Source organism: Engystomops pustulosus, chromosome 7 (genome assembly GCF_040894005.1).
Source record: "Engystomops pustulosus chromosome 7, aEngPut4.maternal, whole genome shotgun sequence".
NCBI classification, from domain to species: Eukaryota; Metazoa; Chordata; class Amphibia; order Anura; family Leptodactylidae; genus Engystomops; species Engystomops pustulosus.
Window position 1 is genome coordinate 146901055 of NC_092417.1, and position 21022 is coordinate 146922076.

Here is a 21022-nt window from a genome sequence, read left to right on the forward strand (position 1 = left end):
AATGTCCTCACTGGTAGTTTCCGTTTGGTCCACAGGTGTCCCAGAGGATCTACTGGTGGGGCATAGATTCAGCAGAAGGCAGCAGAAGACAACCTTATTCGGAGGCTATTAGAGTCTGTTTCCTAAGGGAGGAGGAAGGGTGGGCCTCTATAATAATCTTAATACAGCTCACTTTGAAGGGAAGTTATTCATTAGTGAGACAGTTGCTAATACACAAAAGATATCTGCATCTTTGAGATCCTTACACACACAAAAAACTCAATACAATAATGCTATTATTAGGATCAGGATTATCTTGTCTTCCTCCAACATGGCTTTATCAAGATTTTTACCCTATGATACGGTTTGGGATCCAGTTCATCATGGCAAGGAGCAAAGACATCTTTGGGATCGACTAGGCGAGAACACCAGTGTTTTGCATATTCCTCTAAAAAAACAACATAAAAACAAATACGGTAAATCCAGAGAAACTGTTAAATGAAAAAAGGTTTTACTTGCTAAATTGGAAAAGCAGCACTCTGTTGTGGTGCCTGGTATTGTCTTATTCTCCTAATTCATGAAGCCAATCACTGACTCTATTTGTGTCATCATCAGTTAGGTCAACATGATCAAATAACCAAATTAAGGCATCTTTCACAGTGATGAAAAAGGCCGTATGCTACCCATATCCTACCATTTTAATACAGGTAACATACAGCCACATTCATTTCAATGGGCAATAAAACCATCCATTTACATGGCTATATTATCCACCGTACCATAAGCAAGACATAAAAAATTATAGAGCATGTCCTATTTTCTCCTGTAGTTCCGTTCTGTATGCCCCATAGAAGTCTATTGGAATGTTTAAAATATGTGCTGAATACGGTTGTGAACCAAATATTGCTGTATATACATGCAGGATCCAGGGAGACCAGGACTAGTGGGAGGTGCATTTTGTCAGCCAATTGTAAGCCATCCATCATTTGTCAGCCCACTGTATTTTATACAGATACTGTGGAATATGTACAGATATTGATTAAAAAAACAACACATATATACAGATTCATACAGCACAGAAATAATGAAGAAATCATCCATTCTTGTGTATGGGGTCTAATTTTACCTTTAATGATGTTTGTAGAGCATGGGTCATCATAGTAGTCTGGCACATCACTGCAGCTGGCTTTAACTTTATAGGAATTGCAGAAGGCTGACACTGCGTCTTCCACCACCCCGCTAAGGGTCATCAGATCATCAGCCTGCATCCCATCAAAGTTTCCGCAAAGACCTATATACAAAGACCTATATATATCATCTCTTATATATATCATATATTTCTTAGAAAAGCAAAGCGGTGGAGCGGCACCGTGAAAAAAATCTTAAGGTGCAGGTCTTCGTCGGGGTCCGACAAACCCCTCCAGTATTGGTATACAGCAAATGGATGAAGCAGCACTCCAAGGAAAGTGAAGTGAAAACTTTTTATTTCGCTATAGATGCATCTATGGCGGAATAAAAAGTTTTCACTTCACTTTCCTTGGAGTGCTGCTTCATCCATTTGCTGTATATCATATATTTCTTATATATTCATCCAGATGTCTTTCTGCCTTGCGCAGTGTGAGATTACCTGAGGTTTTGTTCTGAAATGTGGAATTCACTGAGATGAAGAGCTGAAAGACTGGCTTCACCTGTACCTTCACACTAAGCCCAAATGGTGTCTCAACATAGACGTAGAAAGCTGAACGTTTATAAATGGCGACTTTATCTGGAAAGGGAGAAAGAGAAAGTACAACGTCACCTGTAAAGATTCTTTTCTTCCTGTATATTGTATTGGAGAAATACCTACCTTTTATTTTTGGCAGGTGAACTATAAAATTGTTGATATAAACATTTCCACAATAGCAAATTTTTATAGTCTGTAAAGAAAGCAATAAAAAAGTAAATAATGACAAAATACAACTTCATACTGTATCTTGCCTAGAGCTTAACAACATCTAATTAGTACGCTATAGAGGCTTCATACACTGTCATGTGGCCTGCTTCATACCCATGCTTATGGCATACTTGCCAACTATATAACATTTATCAGAACAGCCCTCAATTTTAGAGACTGTTCTGGCAAAGATGGGCGTATCATAATCCAAAAAAGGTAGGTGGGGTCACTGGGAATGGGAATGTTCCTCACCCTTAGGCTACATTCATACTGCCGTATGGGGGACATATATACGGCCAACGTATATACGGCCAATATACGTCCCCCATAGACGGCAATGGGCACACAGGGCCCAACAGGAGCACCGTATCGCTCTGTACCCCGGAAAACGATATGACATGTCATATCTTTCTCCGTAGTACGGCGCCGTGCGCCATATGTTACTATGGAGAGGAGCGGGGATGAGCTGACCTCAGCTCCTATCCCCGTGCGCTGCTGTTACCCGCCGTGCTACGGTACGGCGGGCAACAGCAGTGTGAACGTAGCCTTAAACAGTAGAGATGAGCAGGCCCGAACTTTCGGGTTCAAGTGCATCGCATGTGACCCTGACATATTGCTGCCTGTGGAGCCAATTGTGCAAACACACACCCTTAGTTACTAGCTATAGCTGTGATTGGTCAGGGACACACACAGGGGGCTCATCTCTCTATTAAACAACATATACAGATCTGTATAGTGTACACTGGCGCAAAACTGCAGATAGGTTAGATGAAATGTTTTTTCTTTAGAAAGCGGAGCCTTCACTGGTAAAGGCAGTGTGCCTCTTCACACTATAAATAGCTAATTCCAAAAAAAAACAATATTACCTGCGCTGGCTAAAACAAAGGGGTTGTGTTTTAACTATAGGAACAAACCTCACTATGCCAATGTTACTCATACAGTGACTTTGTGCGCTGGTGTTAATAGTACACTAACCTGTATATATGACACCTTCCTTTAGTGAAGGCTTTAGTTTTGCCGTTGGTAGATGATTTAGGTTCCCTTGGCAAAATCCTGTAAGTCCACAAGTGTATGAGACAATGCTTCCTGTGAGTCTTTTTACCGCGTTTATACAACGCTGTAATCCTAATAGTATTCCACGAGGTATAGATCAGCAGAGAAGAAAATCCCATTTGGTGGAAACTCCTTTTTGTCTCACCAAACTATTCCTACCTAGGGTGACGTCACCGGTACCTCCGTCAGTTAGATTCAGGGAAGCCGCCGGCCGGGACTTCTCTGCTGATCTATACCTCGTGGAATACTAAGTAAGCTGATCCTCACCCGCAGGCAGGGACAGGGACAGTTTTCCCTTCCCTGTTTCCCTAGTTCTTGCTGCTCTCTTTATATGGTTTCCTTCTTCCTTGCATACCGTGGCAACAGCCTTATACAGATAATCTTAGTACAGATATATTTTTCAATTCTTTGCCAATGATACCAATACATAACAATATGGTCATAGATACATAAAAAAAAATCTATTGAAATACAACCATATGTCTGTTACCAGTAGAAAAGATTTATTTTAGAAATGAGCCTTGTCAGATATTTTTCAATGCAGCAAAATATGCAATATTTCTAAATATTAATTTAAAAGAAACCATGAAAAAGGGAATGACATTTAAGCATGTTTTTGTTTATTTCAGAAATAAAAATTACATTCTGTGAATAAGCTTCTCTGTGGCTTTAATCTACTTCTTTCTCCTGCAGTGAGCAGTGTATCTGAAAGCCTTCTGTGCTCTGTCCACATAAGATAAGGAGTCTAAAGATTATCTCATTCCATACCTAGATATTATCTCCCTGTTTTCAAAGTGTCAAACCATTAGATGTTATATTGGGTTCCCTTATCTCTCTGCTTTCAGTGGATTCAGGATGAAAGCTGATTTACATAATAAAAAATGGAGGAATAGCAGAGAAAAAATGACACAGTTATTGATTTATAACTTTTTGTAAAAATTTTAGTTACACTTTAAAACTTATTTTATATAATTAGCATTTTAAAGCCATATACTAATAGGATCCCTTACCATATTTTCTAAATAGATGAATACAGTGTTTAAGCAGGTCTCAGTTGGCCTCATTCCACAGTGTACAATGTTGCCTACTATGGTAAATCTGCCCTCGGTATCCTAAAGAAGGTAACACAAAATGATTCATTATGATGCTAATAAAACATGAACTAGAAAATTCTCCTTATAAATGAATACAGTAACATATAGCTAGTAAAGCCAGAAGAAATAGTCTATTTTAATCATCATAAGCACAACCAACTATGGACAATGTTACCGGTGTCTGTGGAGTTCTGACTGCTTAGACTCCCACCCATCATAAGAATAGGGGTCCTTGTCTCTCAAATTGATGGAGCAGTAGATTTCTGGAATTGCTGAGCATTTAGTGTAGATTTTCTTCGTGCAGCATAACGTGTGTATAATGGTGCACATCCTATTGGGACGGATGCTGGGGTCCCCTGATACTGCGGGCCCCAAAGCAGCTGCTATGGCTACTACCCCTGTAGCCACGCCCCTGAGCTGGATAACATTGATGTACAATATTTGCAGTGTGATTGGCTCACCAAGAAGACAGGTCCTACCGTGGATATCACGTACTGACAGTTGCCATGGAAACTATATTCCCTTTCATCAAATGTCTGTACATGTGCTCCTCCTTTTATGGTGCAGTTTCCCGAACAGGCAACTTGATTGCAAATCCAATGACCCAAAATACAGGTACTGCAATATACAATATATAGGAAGACATATTTAGAAAGGTGGGCACTTTACCTCATGATTTCTGTAATGTGTGTGTAAGCTTGTTTTCAAGAAAACTATCATAAGATCCAGGAAGGTAGATTGGTCATGGACAGTGAGGATCACATGACTCTCCATCTGCAGCCATTTTGTGGACATGAATGGCAACTAATAAGGTAAAAGACATTCCTGAAGGAATTGGAGTCAATAAAGTGCTGGAGAACTTTTAATAGACATAGGTATATTGGTGAATTACCAAAAATCCCCCCCCCCTCCCCACACACACATACACACTCACACACACACATTACAAAAATGAGGAAATTAAAAAGGTAACCCCTTTAAATACATTTAAAACTATTGATTTATATAGAGATAGAAAGATAGGGGGGAGGGGTTGATAGCTTATCCATAGGCTATTCAGAACATTAGGCATGTGTTATAATAATACAGGCAGTCCCTGGGATAGATACAAGGACCTTCACGTTTGTCCTTAAAGAGAACCCGTCATGCAAAATAACCCCCCTAAACTAAATATATTTTCATAAACTGCCATTAGAGAGCATTGCCTCTATCCCTTCATTGTCCCTCTACATGCCTGTAATCCTAAGCAATGAGGTCCTAAAGCTGTATGCAAATGACCTGTGAAATGTCCAATGAAGCATTAGCATATTCAAGCTGTCCACTCTATTCATGAGTGGGAGGCACAGCCACACCCCCAGTGCTTGACTGACAGCCTGTATAATGATGTGAGGCTGTATAATGATGTGCTTCCTGGTGCTGGTGACCACGCCCCCTGCAGCCTGTGTGTGCATGTGTGTGTGTTTAGGAGAGATACAGCAGCTCCAGGCAGCCATGTTATAGCAGAACATGTCAGATTCATGTGTAGCTGATGTCTGTGTCTCTCACCTGTATATTAGGAGGATGCAGCATGTCAGCAGATGCAGCACACACACTAGCCATGCTTTACTATACATTACACACAGACATGAGCAGGGGGAGGAGAGGGGAGGGGTAACAGGGGTGACATCACTGCCTCTGACCATGTGACCAGCCTCATTTACATTATAAAGAATAGATGATTTTACAATGAATAATGTATGAAATAACTAGATAAAGGCTGGGATGGGATCCTTGTGAGCTGCTCCAACAGGTAGTAGTGACAGGACAAGTGGCAGAGACCTGATGACAGGTGTCCTTTAAAGGAAATCTGACATCAAAATCCAACAAGGATAAGCCAGGGACACTTACTGAAAAAATCCAGGCACCAAGATTGTGTGTCTCTTCCTATTAAAATCACCTTTCGTAATTACTCAGAAACACTCACTCTGATGAGTGTTTCCCTTCAGGCTCATTTGCATCATTTTAATAGTTGTTTTGTTAAGGAAGGAGTCCACAATGAACAAATATAATAAGCGCCCCTCCCATGCTATAGGCTGGCGGTGACTGCCAGGCTTTATGTAGCAGCCACCACCACTTCGCACTGCCCCCTCATGAATACGTTCTGAGGGTATGGCAGTGCAGTGTTCGCTAGCTTTTTCGGAAGGTTTCGATAAAGCTGGCAGTTTATCACTGATGATAATGGGGTAGCACTAGGAGCTGCTTACTTTAGTATGAAAATAAATTAAAAATGAGAGTCTAAGAAATTAGTTAATACCACTTCTGACAAGCAGCCGAGTACGATTCTCCAGACTTGTAAATTTTACCATTGTGAGCACAAGGGCAAAGTTTTTTTTTCACACACATCTTATTGTTATTTACATCATCCAGAACAGTTCCTGCAAAAAAAAAATAAAGAATAGTTAAAAACTGTAACAGGCAGAGGTGCAGCTAGCGGGAGGGGGGGCAGGGGTTGCAGTTGCTCTGGGCCCCCAGGACTTTCAGGGCCCACTAAGGTGCTTTGAACTCTGTGTGAGTTGCAGGGGCGGACTGGCAATAAACTTTACTGGGAAGTCTCCCCATGGGCTGCAGGTGTTTTTCCCGGGTCACATCCTGTCACGTGCTGTAGGGAGGCTTCCGCTGCTGTGAGAAGCCTTCATGTTGTACTGTTTCATGGTGTGTGTCCCTGGGAGCAGGCTGGCATCGGGACCCTGTAGACACTGAGCTGCCTCCTTGCACTGCTCCTCCCGTCACACATCGGACATGGAGAGGAGCAGCCACAAGCTACACAGGCACAGCCCAGCAGGAGCTCATCATGGTCAGTGAAGACTTGACAGCTTTCTTTGTCTGAAATTTTTTTGTAACTCCATACAAAATTAGTTAGTATGGCGTATGTATGTTACATACAAAAGTATGTTAAATCAGTGTATTCATTTAATCTGTATGGTATATTGTACGTGTGATAATGTGGTATATATGTGTATGACAGCCTCCATGTATGTGGTATATATGTGTATGACAGCCTCCATGTATGTGGTATATATGTGTATGCCAGGATCCATGTATGTGGTATATATGTGTATGACAGCATCCATGTATGTGGTATACATGTGTATGACAGCCTCCATGTATGGTATATATGTGTATGACAGCCTTCATGTATGTGGTATTTATGTGCATGACATCCTCCATGCATGTGGTATATATATGTATGACAGTCTCCATGTATGTGGTATATATGTGTATGACAGCGTCCATGTATGTGGTTTATATATGTGTATGACAGTCTCCATGTATGTGGTATATATGTGTATGACAGCCTCCATGTATGTGGTTTATATATGTGTATGACAGCCTCCATGTATGAGGTATATATGTGTATGACAGCCTCCATGTATGTGGTATATTTGTGTATGACAGCGTCCATGTATGTGGTATATATGTGTATGACAGTCTCCATGTATGTGGTATATATGTGTATGACAGCCTCCATGTATGTGGTATATACGTGTATGACAGCCTCCATGCATGTGGTATATTTATGTATGACAGCCTCCATGTATGTGGTATATATGTGTATGACAGCATCCATGTATGTGGTATATATGTGAATGACAGCATCCATGTATGTGGTATATATGTGTATGACAGCGTCCATGTATGTGGTTTATATATGTGTATGACAGCCTCCATGTATGTGGTATATATGTGTATGACAGTGTCCATGTATGTGGTATATATGTGTATGACAGCATCCATGTATGTGGTATATATCTGTATGACAGTGTCCATGTATGTGGTATATATGTGTATGACAGCGTCCATGTATGTGGTATATATCTGTATGACAGCCTCCATGTATGTGGTATATACGTGTATGACAGCCTCCATGTATGTGGTATATATGTGTATGACAGTCTCCATGTATGTGGTATATATGTATATGACAGCTTCCATGTATGTGGTAATATGTGTATGACAGCCTCCATGTATGTGGTATATACGTGTATGACAGCCTCCATGTATGTGGTATATATGTGTATGACAGCCTCCATGCATGTGGTATATATATGTATGACAGCCTCCATTTATGTGGTATATATGTGCATGACAGCGTCCATGTATGTGGTTTATATATGTGTATGACAGCCTCCACGTATGTGGTATATATGTGTATGACAGCCTCCATGCATGTATTATATATATATATGTGTATGACAGCGTCCATGTATGTGGTTTATATATGTGTATGACAGTCTCCATGTATGTGGTAATATGTGTATGACAGCCTCCATGTATGTGGTATATATGTATATGACAGCATCCATGTATGTGGTATATATGTGTATGACAGCCTCCATGTATGTGGTATATATGTATATGACAGCATCCATGTATGTGGTATATATGTGTATGACAGTCTCCATGTATGTGGTATATATGTGTATGACAGCCTCCATGTATGTGGTATATATGTGTATGACAGCCTCCATGTATGTGGTATATATGTGTATGACAGCCTTCATATATGTGGTATATATGTGTATGACAGCCTCCATGTATGTGGTATATATGTATATGGTAGCCTCCATGTATGTGGTAATATGTGTATGACAGCCTCCATGTATGTGGTATATATGTATATGACAGCATCCATGTATGTGGTATATAGGTGTATGACAGCCTCCATGTATGTGGTATATATGTGCATGACAGCCTCCATGTATGTGGTATATATGTGCATGACAGCCTCCATGTATGTGATATATATGTATATGACAGCCTCCATGTATGTGGTATATATGTGTATGACAGCCTCCATGTATGTGATATATATGTATATGACAGCCTCCATGTATGTGGTATATATGTGTATGACAGCGTCCATGTACGTGGTTTATATATGTGTATGACAGCCTCCATGTATGTGGTCTATATGTGTATGACAGTGTCCATGTATGTGGTATATATGTGTATGACAGCGTCCATGTATGTGGTATATATCTGTATGACAGCCTCCATGTATGTGGTATATATGTATATGACAGCATCCATGTATGTGGTATATAGGTGTATGACAGCCTCCATGTATGTGGTATATATGTGCATGACAGCCTCCATGTATGTGATATATATGTATATGACAGCCTCCATGTATGTGGTATATATGTGTATGACAGCCTCCATGTATGTGATATATATGTATATGACAGCCTCCATGTATGTGGTATATATGTGTATGACAGCGTCCATGTATGTGGTTTATATATGTGTATGACAGCCTCCATGTATGTGGTATATATGTGTATGACAGTGTCCATGTATGTGGTATATATGTGTATGACAGCGTCCATGTATGTGGTATATATCTGTATGACAGCCTCCATGTATGTGGTATATACGTGTATGACAGCCTCCATGTATGTGGTATATATGTGCATGACAGCGTCCATGTATGTGGTTTATATATGTGTATGACAGCCTCCATGCATGTAGTATATATATGTGTATGACAGCGTCCATGTATGTGGTTTATATATGTGTATGACAGTCTCCATGTATGTGGTTATATGTGTATGGCAGCCTCCATGTATGTGGTATATAAGTATATGATAGCCTCCATGTATGTGGTATATATGTGTATGACAGCCTCCATGTATGTGGTATATATGTATATGATAGCCTCCATGTATGTGGTAATATGTGTATGACAGCCTCCATGTATGTGGTATATATGTATATGACAGCATCCATGTATGTGGTATATATGTGTATGACAGCCTCCATGTATGTGGTATATATGTATATGATAGCCTCCATGTATGTGGTAATATGTGTATGACAGCCTCCATGTATGTGGTATATATGTATATGACAGCATCCATGTATGTGGTATATATGTGTATGACAGCCTCCATGTATGTGGTATATATGTATATGACAGCCTCCATGTATGTGGTATATATGTGTATGACAGCCTCCATGTATGTGATATATATGTATATGACAGCCTCCATGTATGTGGTATATAGGTGTATGACAGCCTCCATGTTTGTGGTATATATGTGTATGACAGCCTCCATGTATGTGGTATATATGTATATGATAGCCTCCATGTATGTGGTAATATGTGTATGACAGCCTCCATGTATGTGGTATATATGTATATGACAGCCTCCATATATGTGGTATATATGTGTATGACAGCCTCCATGTATGTGATATATATGTATATGACAGCCTCCATGTATGTGGTATATAGGTGTATGACAGCCTCCATGTTTGTGGTATATATGTGTATGACAGCCTCCATGTATGTGGTATATATGTATATGATAACCTCCATGTATGTGGTAATATGTGTATGACAGCCTCCATGTATGTGGTATATATGTATATGACAGCATCCATGTATGTGGTATATATGTGTATGACAGCCTCCATGTATGTGGTATATATGTATAGGACAGCCTCCATGTATGTGGTATATATGTGTATGACAGCCTCCATGTATGTGATATATATGTATATGACAGCCTCCATGTATGTGGTATATAGGTGTATGACAGCCTCCATGTTTGTGGTATATATGTGTATGACAGCCTCCATGTATGTGGTATATAGGTGTATGACAGCCTCCATTTATGTGGTATATAGGTGTATGGCAGCCTCCATTTACGTGGTATATAGGTGTATGACAGCCTCCATTTACGTGGTATATAGGTGTATGACAGCGTCCATGTATGTGGAAAAAATAAGACATCCCCTGAAATTAAGCCTAATCTGACCACCAGTGTAGTCTTATTGCCTGAAGCAAAAATAATAATAATAATAATAACTTTTTATTTCTATATCATATTTTATAGCACTTTACAGATCACATACAAAGAAAATGAATCATTACATAGCCCCAACATAGTCTGATGTAACAATAAGAGTGATGGGCCAGTCTATAAGGAGAAAGGAGGGTCACGGAAGGAACAAATGCTTGACCTGTCACTCCTTATGAGGAGTCAGAATAATTAGATAAATTACTTAATTAAATAAATAATTCTGCATATACCAGTTATCAGCTGTCATCTTACATACTTGGACCAATGGGAATAGGACTGTGTGGAAATTAAATCAACATCTTGGGAAAGAAGTGTTAGACTTAGTTTCAGTAAACACTATTGGAGTTCAAGCCATCACATAGTCTCAATTCCTGACGAAGAGCCCGATATTGCTTCTATTTCCCCCTCTATACCATGTGGGCGGGAAGAGGGTAGTGCTAGGTCACAGATCAACTTTGCACCAGGTCCAGGTATAGGCTATAACACATTTATATGCCAGGCAAGACCGGGCATAGAACTGTTCCCGATACACGGTGCGCCCACTGCGCTGTATATATCGAGAGGCCAAATCCTCTAGATATATTCATAGCGGCCTCAGGAGCAGGGCCAACATCTGTCTCACAATGTTTGTAGTGCTATCATTTCTAACAAATTTATTAGACTGTTTTTTAAATTCCATATCTGATAAATCACTGAAATGCAAGAGTGTTTCAGAGAAAATGAGGATAAAATATGATGGGGATACATATATATTGATGACCTACTGTGGTTGTATAATAAAGGAAACACAATATAGGAGGCTGATCTCAACTGATTCTGGCATTGATTAACACCACAGCTCAGCTCTCATTCTGCTTCTGTACATTTAGGTGATCAAGAAGAGATGATAAATTTGAGTCTTGGAAGAATAGGAGTATTTCCACAAACCAATGACCTGCCCTGAAATTGCTAACATATCCTAAAAATGCTTCCCTGACATGATTGTGAAAATTAACATCAGTGTGCATTAGAGACAACGTTCAGATTTTACCTGGTGGACAAGAACATCCTTCTTTGCATTTTTCGGTACACAGTCTACTAGCCATGGGGTTGGTGCAAGTATTTGGACATGGTGAAGCACACTCCGAAAACTCCATAGTCTTAGGGCAACTTATATCTAGGCAGGAATAGTAAATTGATGAAGATCATTTTACTTTGTTGCTCAGTTAGAACTTAACACTTAGATTGTATTCTAATAATAAAAACATACAGCTTTGTCAATATGGTTGATTCATGAAAATGCAATTAAAAAAAAAATTCCATCCTTGATTGTCAGCTATAATCCCTAGGAAAGCTGCACCACTTAAGTGGATACATTGACATTTATACAAATTCCCATAAATACGGTAAGTAGACACCCAATTCTCCATTCAATTCCACAGAGTCCCAAACAAGGGATGTCCATGCTCTCTAATCCGTGCACTTGAATTTTGATGGATCATCTAATAAATGATATAAATCTCCGTTTTTATTCCTTTTAGTTAAAAAAATTCTAAATTCCATGAACATGTTGCAAATATTTAAAATACAAAAGCTTATTTTTCAAGAGTTTTGCGCTGAAATATAAGTGGGTACTGTGATAATATTTTATTAAAAAAACGATGTCAATGACTTAAAGACAGATCACATCTCTATTGGGGGTCTTTAGTTATTTTGTTTAGTTATTAGGAACCAAAACCAGAAATGATTCAACAGACAGAGCAGGTGCAAGTCCTTACACAGGTAGGTTGAAATGGTAGAATTGAATCTTTGTGATTGACCACTCCTGGTTTGCGCTCACAATAACTGAAGGAAACACTTAAAAGGGTTGTCCGAGAGTTGTGAAAAAAAAATAAAGCTGGCCGCAGGGGGCTGCTTAAAAAGATAAAGATGTACTTACCTTCCGGTGCCCTCCGGTGTCCCGCGCTGCTGTCGCTCCGGGCGCCATGTAAACAAATGTGGCTTCCGGAGCACTGCTGGATACATCTTCCAACCGGCCGGCCACGCCTATATGTCCCCATTCAAAGCATTGTGTATGAGGGCCGGAAGGTTGTTGGGTCTGGCCGAAAGCTGAATCTAGCACTGCTCCGGCGGCCATGTCTGTTTACATGGCGCCTGGACCGGAGCGACAGCAGCGCGGGAGACCGGAGGGCGCCGGAAGGTAAGTAGATCTTTATTTTTTTAAGCAGCCCCCTCCGGCAACCTTTAGTTTTTTTTTCACAACTCTCGGACAACTCCTTTAAGGTGAATCACCAACAATTTTTGCCAAATTGAAAATACATATCTTGGTATCAGAGTAGATTTGGTTAATTGAAGATGCAAGAAGAAAACATAAAACCACATTAGGCCTGACTCCAAATATGGCAACCACAATATAACCCTGGATCTACTATCAAAACTCTACTACTATTACAGGTGAAATGTAGTTTTTAGGAAAGACATCCGTGCCCCTCTTGAACATGTACAGAATTTAAGCCATCCCAACATCCTGTGGCTATAAGTTCAAAAGTCTCACTCCTCTTACAACAAAGAGTCTGCCTATAACAATGGTTGGTGTCTGAAACCACGATGGTCAGGTGATACAACCATAGCTTAAAGGGGTTATCCGGGTTTAAAATTTTTTTTATGGCCGGGCTGGGGAGGGCTATTTAAACATAATAAACATGTACTTACCTCCTCCGGTGCTGCCGATGTCCTGCGCCGTGGCCCGTCTTCTCCGTGCGCCGGTTTCAGTAGAAGGGCGCACAGGGAGCTTCCGGCCGCCCGGATGCTCCCATGTGCACCATCTCCCAGCGCTTACAACGCTGAGAGATAGGGACGGATTGGAGGAGCCGTCCACAACGCGGACCGGAAGCTCCCTGTGCGCGGCTTCCGTGCCCCTGTTTGTTTACAGGGGCACGGATCGAAGTGACCGCGGCGCGGGACATCGGCGGCGCCGGAGGAGGTAAGTCCATGTTTATTATGTTTAACTATCCCTCCCCAGCCCGGCCATAAAAAAATTTTTAAACCCGGATAACCCCTTTAAAGTTGTGGTCACAATTTTCCCAGATAGTCACCCTTGTGACATCTTAGAACCAAGCTTGAAAATCTTTAGCTTAAAAATGCTCTCCCTTTAACAATGTCTTTGAATGGATAGTTTGGGATTTTAATAAAATTTGGTTTCAAGCTGGATACAGTATAAAATAAGGAATCAACCTAAACTTATTTATCATATGTAGCAACGATAACGTAATGCACATCATTTACTTCATTGGCCTCAGCAGTTATGCTTGCATGAACAGCATGTGACTGATGAGGCTAGTGACTAGCTAACTTGAATGTTGCCTCAGTGGGAGTGGGGACAAGGACTATGAAGCTGTAGCAAGAAAGGGATCTGATGAGTTTAGGTTATTAATGCCATATTATGCCTGGACCCAAGGAATGTCCATCCCCTATAGATAAAAATAAATTGAGAAAGGATACAATTTTTATTTTAGGACCCAGAAAGGGATTTGTAATTTTTGTTTTATGACAAAGGTTGAAAATTATGGACTATGTATTTTCAAACTCTATAACTAAAGTATATAATTAGTCTTTGCTCGATGTTAAGGTTATGTAGTTTCTGTCTATTGAAAAAATAGGATTCTTACAGCAGAAATCCGTGTGTCTCCACATTCCGGGATGTCCCTTTACCTCCACACAGGCTTTAGAAAACTGATTCAGGTTACTACACAGACAGATGGTTTGGTTCTTCTCTGCACAGTTACACAGGTCCTCCGTGCACATTTCCAAATAGGCTTGATAACTTTTCATTCTATACTTGCAGTCTCCCATTTGTGACATAATGTTCTCACATTCGTCTCTCTGTACCAGAGGCAGAAAATTTGACAGATATCAATTTTACATACACTAAATTTAGTCATATGGAAGTGTTTAATTACCTCATATAACCATAAATAATGCGCTGTGTGAATGCAGAAAAAACGGCACGTAGACTGAACCCTTTCACATCAACGTCAACAAATTAAGTCATGTGTTCAATTTTATACATAGACTGTCCAGTGATTAAGTTCTAGATAAAAGTCAATGATGATTTAAAGGCAATTAACCATCAGAAAAAACAAAAAAAACCCCTAGGTGCTCCCCTCCGCTCTTCTTGATTTTGATCCCTGCATTGTCCTCTGTCCATTGTCTTGACACGCCGTCATCAACAAGTAAAGTATGAATTCAAGCCCCTCGAGTGACGTCAGCGCGGGAGAGGAAGGCGTGGGGAGAGCATAATTAGCAGCCTGGAACATCGGACATCTTGCCCCCCCCAGCCCGGACTGCTAAGCATAAGTTTCTTTTTTAGACCATAACAAGTTTCTTTTGTGAGTGATTCTGGCGTCTCAAGGCTTGCGGAGGACAGGTTAACATCAAGAGGAATGGAGGTGAGTATTTCTAGTTTTTTTTCTAATATATGATTTCCTTTCATAGTGAGAAGTTTAGTACATCTTTAAGATGTTCAATAATATTATGGGTTTTTAAATAAGACATGCATATTCCCGGAATACCCCATTAAGTCAGAAGTGTTATATTTAGTAACTCCAGCCAAATAGTTTTCTCTTCCCTTTGACTATTGTTTTTTGGGTTTGAAAGTGAACAAAGGTTAACACTAAAGCTTCATTGCAGGCAGCTTGTTGATCACTGCAGCCTGGAACTACAGTACATTATCAGCATCCAGAGAACTTCCTCAGAGTTTGCCGTTTGTAATTAGGGGTCGTCAGTAAGTTGGGTGTCCGTGACTGTCTGGATAGGCAACATCAGACATCTAGATTTTTATGAAAATTCATTGTGTGAGCAAGGAGACAAAACATTCTGTTTCATTTAACTTTAAGTAGATTCTGGTCTGAATATGCACACCTTAGAACAGTGATGGCGATCCCTTTAGAGACAGAGTGCCCAAACTACAACCAAAATCCACTTATTTATTGTGAAGTGCCTGCATGGAATTTTAAGCAGTACCTCATTGCTACCCGTTCTTCCACATCTTTCAATCGTATCGGCCGTCAATACAGTTGAAAGAAGAAGGGCAATTTCAGACTATCATTGTAGCTTCTCTCCAGGGTCTCTGTACAGGAAGAATGGTGGGTTCAGCAGGATGACCTCCAAATAATGCAGTTCTGTCAACACCTTCTCCCAGTTCCCGCAGTTCAAAACAGCCAATAAAGTGTCACTTTAAAATAGCGCTGAGAGCAGCATCTCTTAAGTTGCCTGGTACTGCAGGAAGATTCAGTGTTTGGTGAACAATGTCCTGGTGTGATGGCCTTAGTGCCCACAGAAAGGGCTCTGAGTGCCACCTCTGGCACCCGTGCCATAGGTTCGCCACCACTGCCTTAGAAGGTCTGAAAGATTAACCATGTGGAGGCTAGAATTTTCCACTTTGTGCTGAATAATATTTTCAATTATTATTAGCAATATTGAATATCTGTCACTTACCTTATTCTTACATTTATTATTAACTTCCTGAGCACCTGGTTCCTGTGAGTTATCAACAACATCTGGACAGTCTCCTGTAAGATCACTTGCCTTGTGGAGATTGCCAAAAACCGCTGTAGAAATATTAAGTCCTAGAGAACAAAATGTATAATAATAATTCTTTATATAGCGCCTACTAATCGCTCCCAAACTCCAAAACATACTGGTAGGTAGATTGTGAGCTCCATGGTTGTAAAATTAAGTCAATATAGCAATAAAACATTGAAACAATTGTAAAAAACCACATAAATTTTAAAACATTGAAACAAACTGTTAACTCTTTTTTTAACACTATAAATAGATTATGACTAGAGATGAGCGAACACTAAAATGCTCGGGTACTCGTTATTCGAGACGAACTTTTCCCGATGCTCGAGTGCTCGTCTCGAATAACGAACCCCATTGAAGTCAATGGGAGACTCGAGCATTTTTCAAGGGGACCAAGGCTCTGCACAGGGAAGCTTGGCCAAACACCTGGGAACCTCAGAAAAGGATGGAAACACCACAGAAATGGACAGGAAACAGCAGGGGCAGCATGCATGGATGCCTCTGAGGCTGCTTAAACGCACCATTATGCCAAAATTATGGGCAACAGCATGGCCATGAAAGAGTGACAGAATGAAGCTAGATAGCATCTAAAACATCCAATAATTGACCCTGACACTATAGGGGACGGCATGCAGAGGCAGCAGCAGCAGCGGCAGGCTAGAGAGTGGCATGGCGACATACCCTAAATGGACTCAGGCTTCAAACCAATGGGTGGCAGAGAGGAACCAAAGGAGGTGAGCAAGAAGCGCTCAAATAATATCGGTACATGATAAAAGTTTGCCAGTATATTTTGTGGATTACACAGCAGGGTGGCGACAAAGTTAACATGGAAGCCATGAAAACAACCCAAAATTCTGCCTGACACAGCTCGTTTGATAAGGGGACCATGTATGGAGGCAGTGAACTAGTAGTAGATTAAAGGTGCTGCAGTTAAAACTATGTTAGTTGGATCTTGGCATGGAACTGGCGCTCCGCTGCCAGGCGAGCTTTCGCCAATCCAAGCCCCTGTCTCTAGGCTACTCCCCAAACAGCACTTCTAAGAACCTTTTGTATAAGATCAAGTGTAGTAGCGTTCTTATAAGTTTAGGATATGCCGGGTGAGGGGAATGTAAACAGATGCGCAAGAAGCGCTGAAATAATATCGGTAAATGATAAAAGTTTGCAAGTATATTTTGTGGATTACACAGCAGGGTGGCGACAAAGTTAACAAGTTTGATGTGGAATGCCCTGTAATAGCTCTTGGGCGGTGTGCCTTTTATCGCCTAGGCTCAGCAGTTTGAGCACCGCCTGCTGTTGCTTAGCGACGGCACTGCTGCTGTGCCTAGAGCTACCGACTGATGGCGCCATGCCCACGGATGGTAATTCGGAGGAGGAGGAGGTGGAGGAGGGTTGGGAGAAGGTATAGTAGGCCTTTGAGACCTGGACCGAGGTAGGCCCCGCAATTCTCTGCGTCGGCAGTATATGACCAGCCCCAGGGTCAGACTCGGTCCCAGCCTGCACCAAGTTAAGTGTAGTAGCGTTCTTATAAGTTTGGGATATGGCGGGTGAGGGGAATGTAAACAGATGCGCAAGAAGCGCTGAAATAATATTGGTAAATGATAAAAGTTTGCCAGTATATTTTGTGGATAACACAGCAGGGTGGCGACAAAGTTAACAACTTTGATGTGGAATCCATGAAAACAACCCAAATTTCTGCCTGACACACCTCGTTTGATAAAGGGACGATGTATGGAGGCAGCTATATGGACGACTTTTGGAGGTAGCAATGGAGACAACGTGTGGAGGCTGCTATGGAGACAATTTAATTTGGATAGTGCCTGTATGTGGCAGTCCCAAAAATTTTTCAAACCAGAGGAGCAGGTAGGTGGCCCTCCAGTAACATGGAATAGATTGAGTGCCTGTATGTGGCAGTCCAAAAAAATTTTCAAACCAGAGGAGCAGGTAGGTGGCCCTCCAGAAAAATTGAATAGATTGAGTGCCTGTATGTGGCACTCCCAAAAATTGTTTAAAACAGAGGACCGGGTAGGTGGCCCTCCAGAAAAATTGAATAGATTGAGTGCCTGTATGTGGCACTCCCAAAAATTGTTTAAAACAGAGGACCGGGTAGGTGGCCCTCCAGAAAAATTAAATGCATAAAGTACTATAGCTAGAGCCAGTGGGCCCTGTCAAAAAATAGCCAGTTTCCTCTGCTTTACTGTACAAAGAGGAGGAGAAGGAGGAAAATGAGGAGGAGGAGGAGTGGATCAATTATTCAGGTTGAGCTTCCTTCACCTGGTGGAGATTGGAAATTATGAGAAATCCAGGCTTTATTCATCTTAATAAGCGTCAGCCTGTCAGCGCTGTCAGTCGACAGGCGTGTACGCTTATCGGTGATGATGCCACCAGCTGCACTGAAAACCCGCTCGAACAAGACGCTAGCGGCAGGGCAGGCAAGAACCTCCAAGGCGTACAGCGCCAGTTCGTGCCACATGTCCAGCTTTGAAACCCAGTAGTTGTAGGGAGCTGTGTGATCATTTAGGACGATGGTATGGTCAGCTACGTACTCCCTCACCATCTTTCTGTAAAGATCAGCCCTACTCTGCCGAGACTGGGGACAGGTGACAGTGTCTTGCTGGGGTGACATAAAGCTGGCAAAAGCCTTGTAAAGCGTACCCTTGCCAGTGCTGGACAAGCTGCCTGCTCGCCTACTCTCCCTCGCTACTTGTCCCGCAGAACTACGCACTCTGCCGCTAGCGCTGTCAGAAGGGAAATACTGTTTCAGCTTGTGCACCAGGGCCTCCTGGTATTCATGCATTCTCACACTCCTTTCCTCTGCAGGGATGAGAGTGGAAAGATTTTGCTTGTACCGTGGGTCCAGGAGAGTGAACACCCAGTAATCGGTGCTGGAATAAATTCTTTGAACGCGAGGGTCACGGGATAGGCAGCCTAGCATGAAATCTGCCATATGCGCCAGAAAACCAACGCGTAAGAATTCACTCCCCTCACTGGCCTGACTGTCCATTTCCTCCTCCTCCAACTCCTCTTCTTCTGCCCATACACGCTGAACAGTGAAGGACTCAACAATGGTCCCCTCTTGTGTCTCGCCAACATTCTCCTCCTCCTCATCCTCCTCCACCTCCACCTCCTCCGATATGTGCTGAGAAACAGACCTGAGGGTGCTTTGGCTATCAACAAGGGAATCTTCTTCCCCCGTCTCTTGTGACGAGCGCAAAGCTTCCGACTTCATGCTGATCAGAGAGTTTTTCAACAGGCCAAGCAGCGGGATGGTGAGGCTGATGATGGCGGCATCGCCACTGACCATCTGTGTTGACTCCTCAAAGTTACTCAGCACCTGACAGATATCAGACATCCACGTCCACTCCTCATTGTAGACTTGAGGAAGCTGACTGACCTGACTACCAGTTCTGGTGGAAGTTGACATCTGGCAGTCTACAATCGCTCGGCGCTGCTGGTAAACTCTGGATAACATGGTCAGTGTTGAATTCCACCTCGTGGGCACGTCGCACAACAGTCGGTGAGCGGGCAGTTGGAGGCGGCGCTGCGCTGCCCTGAGAGTGGCAGCATCTGTGCTGGACTTCCTGAAATGCGCACAGATGCGGCGCACCTTCGTGAGCAAATCAGACAGATTGGGGTATGTCTTGAGGAAACGCTGAACTATCAGATTTAACACATGGGCCAGGCATGGCACATGTGTCAGTCTGCCGAGTTGCAGAGCCGCCACCAGGTTACGGCCGTTGTCACACACAACCATGCCTGGCTTCAGGTTCAGCGGTGCCAGCCACAGATCAGTCTGCGCCGTGATGCCCTGTAATAGCTCTTGGGCGGTGTGCCTTTTATCGCCTAGGCTCAGCAGTTTGAGCACCGCCTGCTGTCGCTTAGCGACGGCACTGCTGCTGTGCCTAGAGCTACCGACTGATGGCGCCGTGCCCACGGATGGTAGTTCGGAGGAGGAGGTGGAGGAGGGGTGGGAGGAGGAGGAGGCATAGTAGGCCTGAAACACCTGGACCGAGGTAGGCCCCGCAATCCTCGTCGTCGGCAGTATATGACCAGCCGCAGGGTCAGACTCGCTCCCAGCCTCCACCAAGTTAACCCAATGTGCCGTCAGCGATATATAGTGGCCCTGCCCGGCAGCACTCGTCCACGTGTCCGTGGTCAGGTGGACCTTGTCAGAAACGGCGTTGGTCAGGGCACGGATGATGTTGTCTGACACGTGCTGGTGCAGGGCTGGGACGGCACATCGGGAAAAGTAGTGGCGGCTGGGGACCGAATACCGAGGGGCGGCCGCCGCCATGAGGTTGCGAAAGGCCTCGGTCTCTACTAGCCTATAGGGCAGCATCTCCAGGCTAAGCAATCTGGAGATGTGCACATTAAGGGCTTGGGCGTGCGGGTGGGTTGCACTATATTTGCGTTTCCGCTCCAGCGTCTGGGGTATGGAGAGCTGAACGCTGGTGGATGCTGTGGAGGATCGTGGAGGCGACGATGGGGTTTTTGTGGCAGGGTCCTGGGCAGGGGGCTGACTATCAGCTGACACAGGGGAAGGAGCAGTGGTGTGC

At 42.5% G+C, this 21022-nt stretch overlaps 1 protein-coding gene across 1 annotated transcript in view; it reads right to left on the bottom strand.

Moving 5' to 3' along the window:
- Nucleotides 1-21022, bottom strand: part of LOC140070980 (mucin-5B-like) — a 65258-nt gene that overhangs the window by 25362 nt on the left and 18874 nt on the right. The window contains exons 3-12 of the mRNA XM_072118151.1: nt 16383-16513; nt 14555-14768; nt 11938-12063; nt 6353-6473; nt 4539-4677; nt 3976-4077; nt 1826-1895; nt 1607-1744; nt 1106-1270; nt 333-427 (exon numbers count right to left, since the gene is read on the bottom strand). Of these exons, the coding sequence (XP_071974252.1) occupies nt 333-427; nt 1106-1270; nt 1607-1744; nt 1826-1895; nt 3976-4077; nt 4539-4677; nt 6353-6473; nt 11938-12063; nt 14555-14768; nt 16383-16513 (1301 nt within the window). The remainder of the gene's footprint in view (nt 1-332; nt 428-1105; nt 1271-1606; nt 1745-1825; nt 1896-3975; nt 4078-4538; nt 4678-6352; nt 6474-11937; nt 12064-14554; nt 14769-16382; nt 16514-21022) is intronic.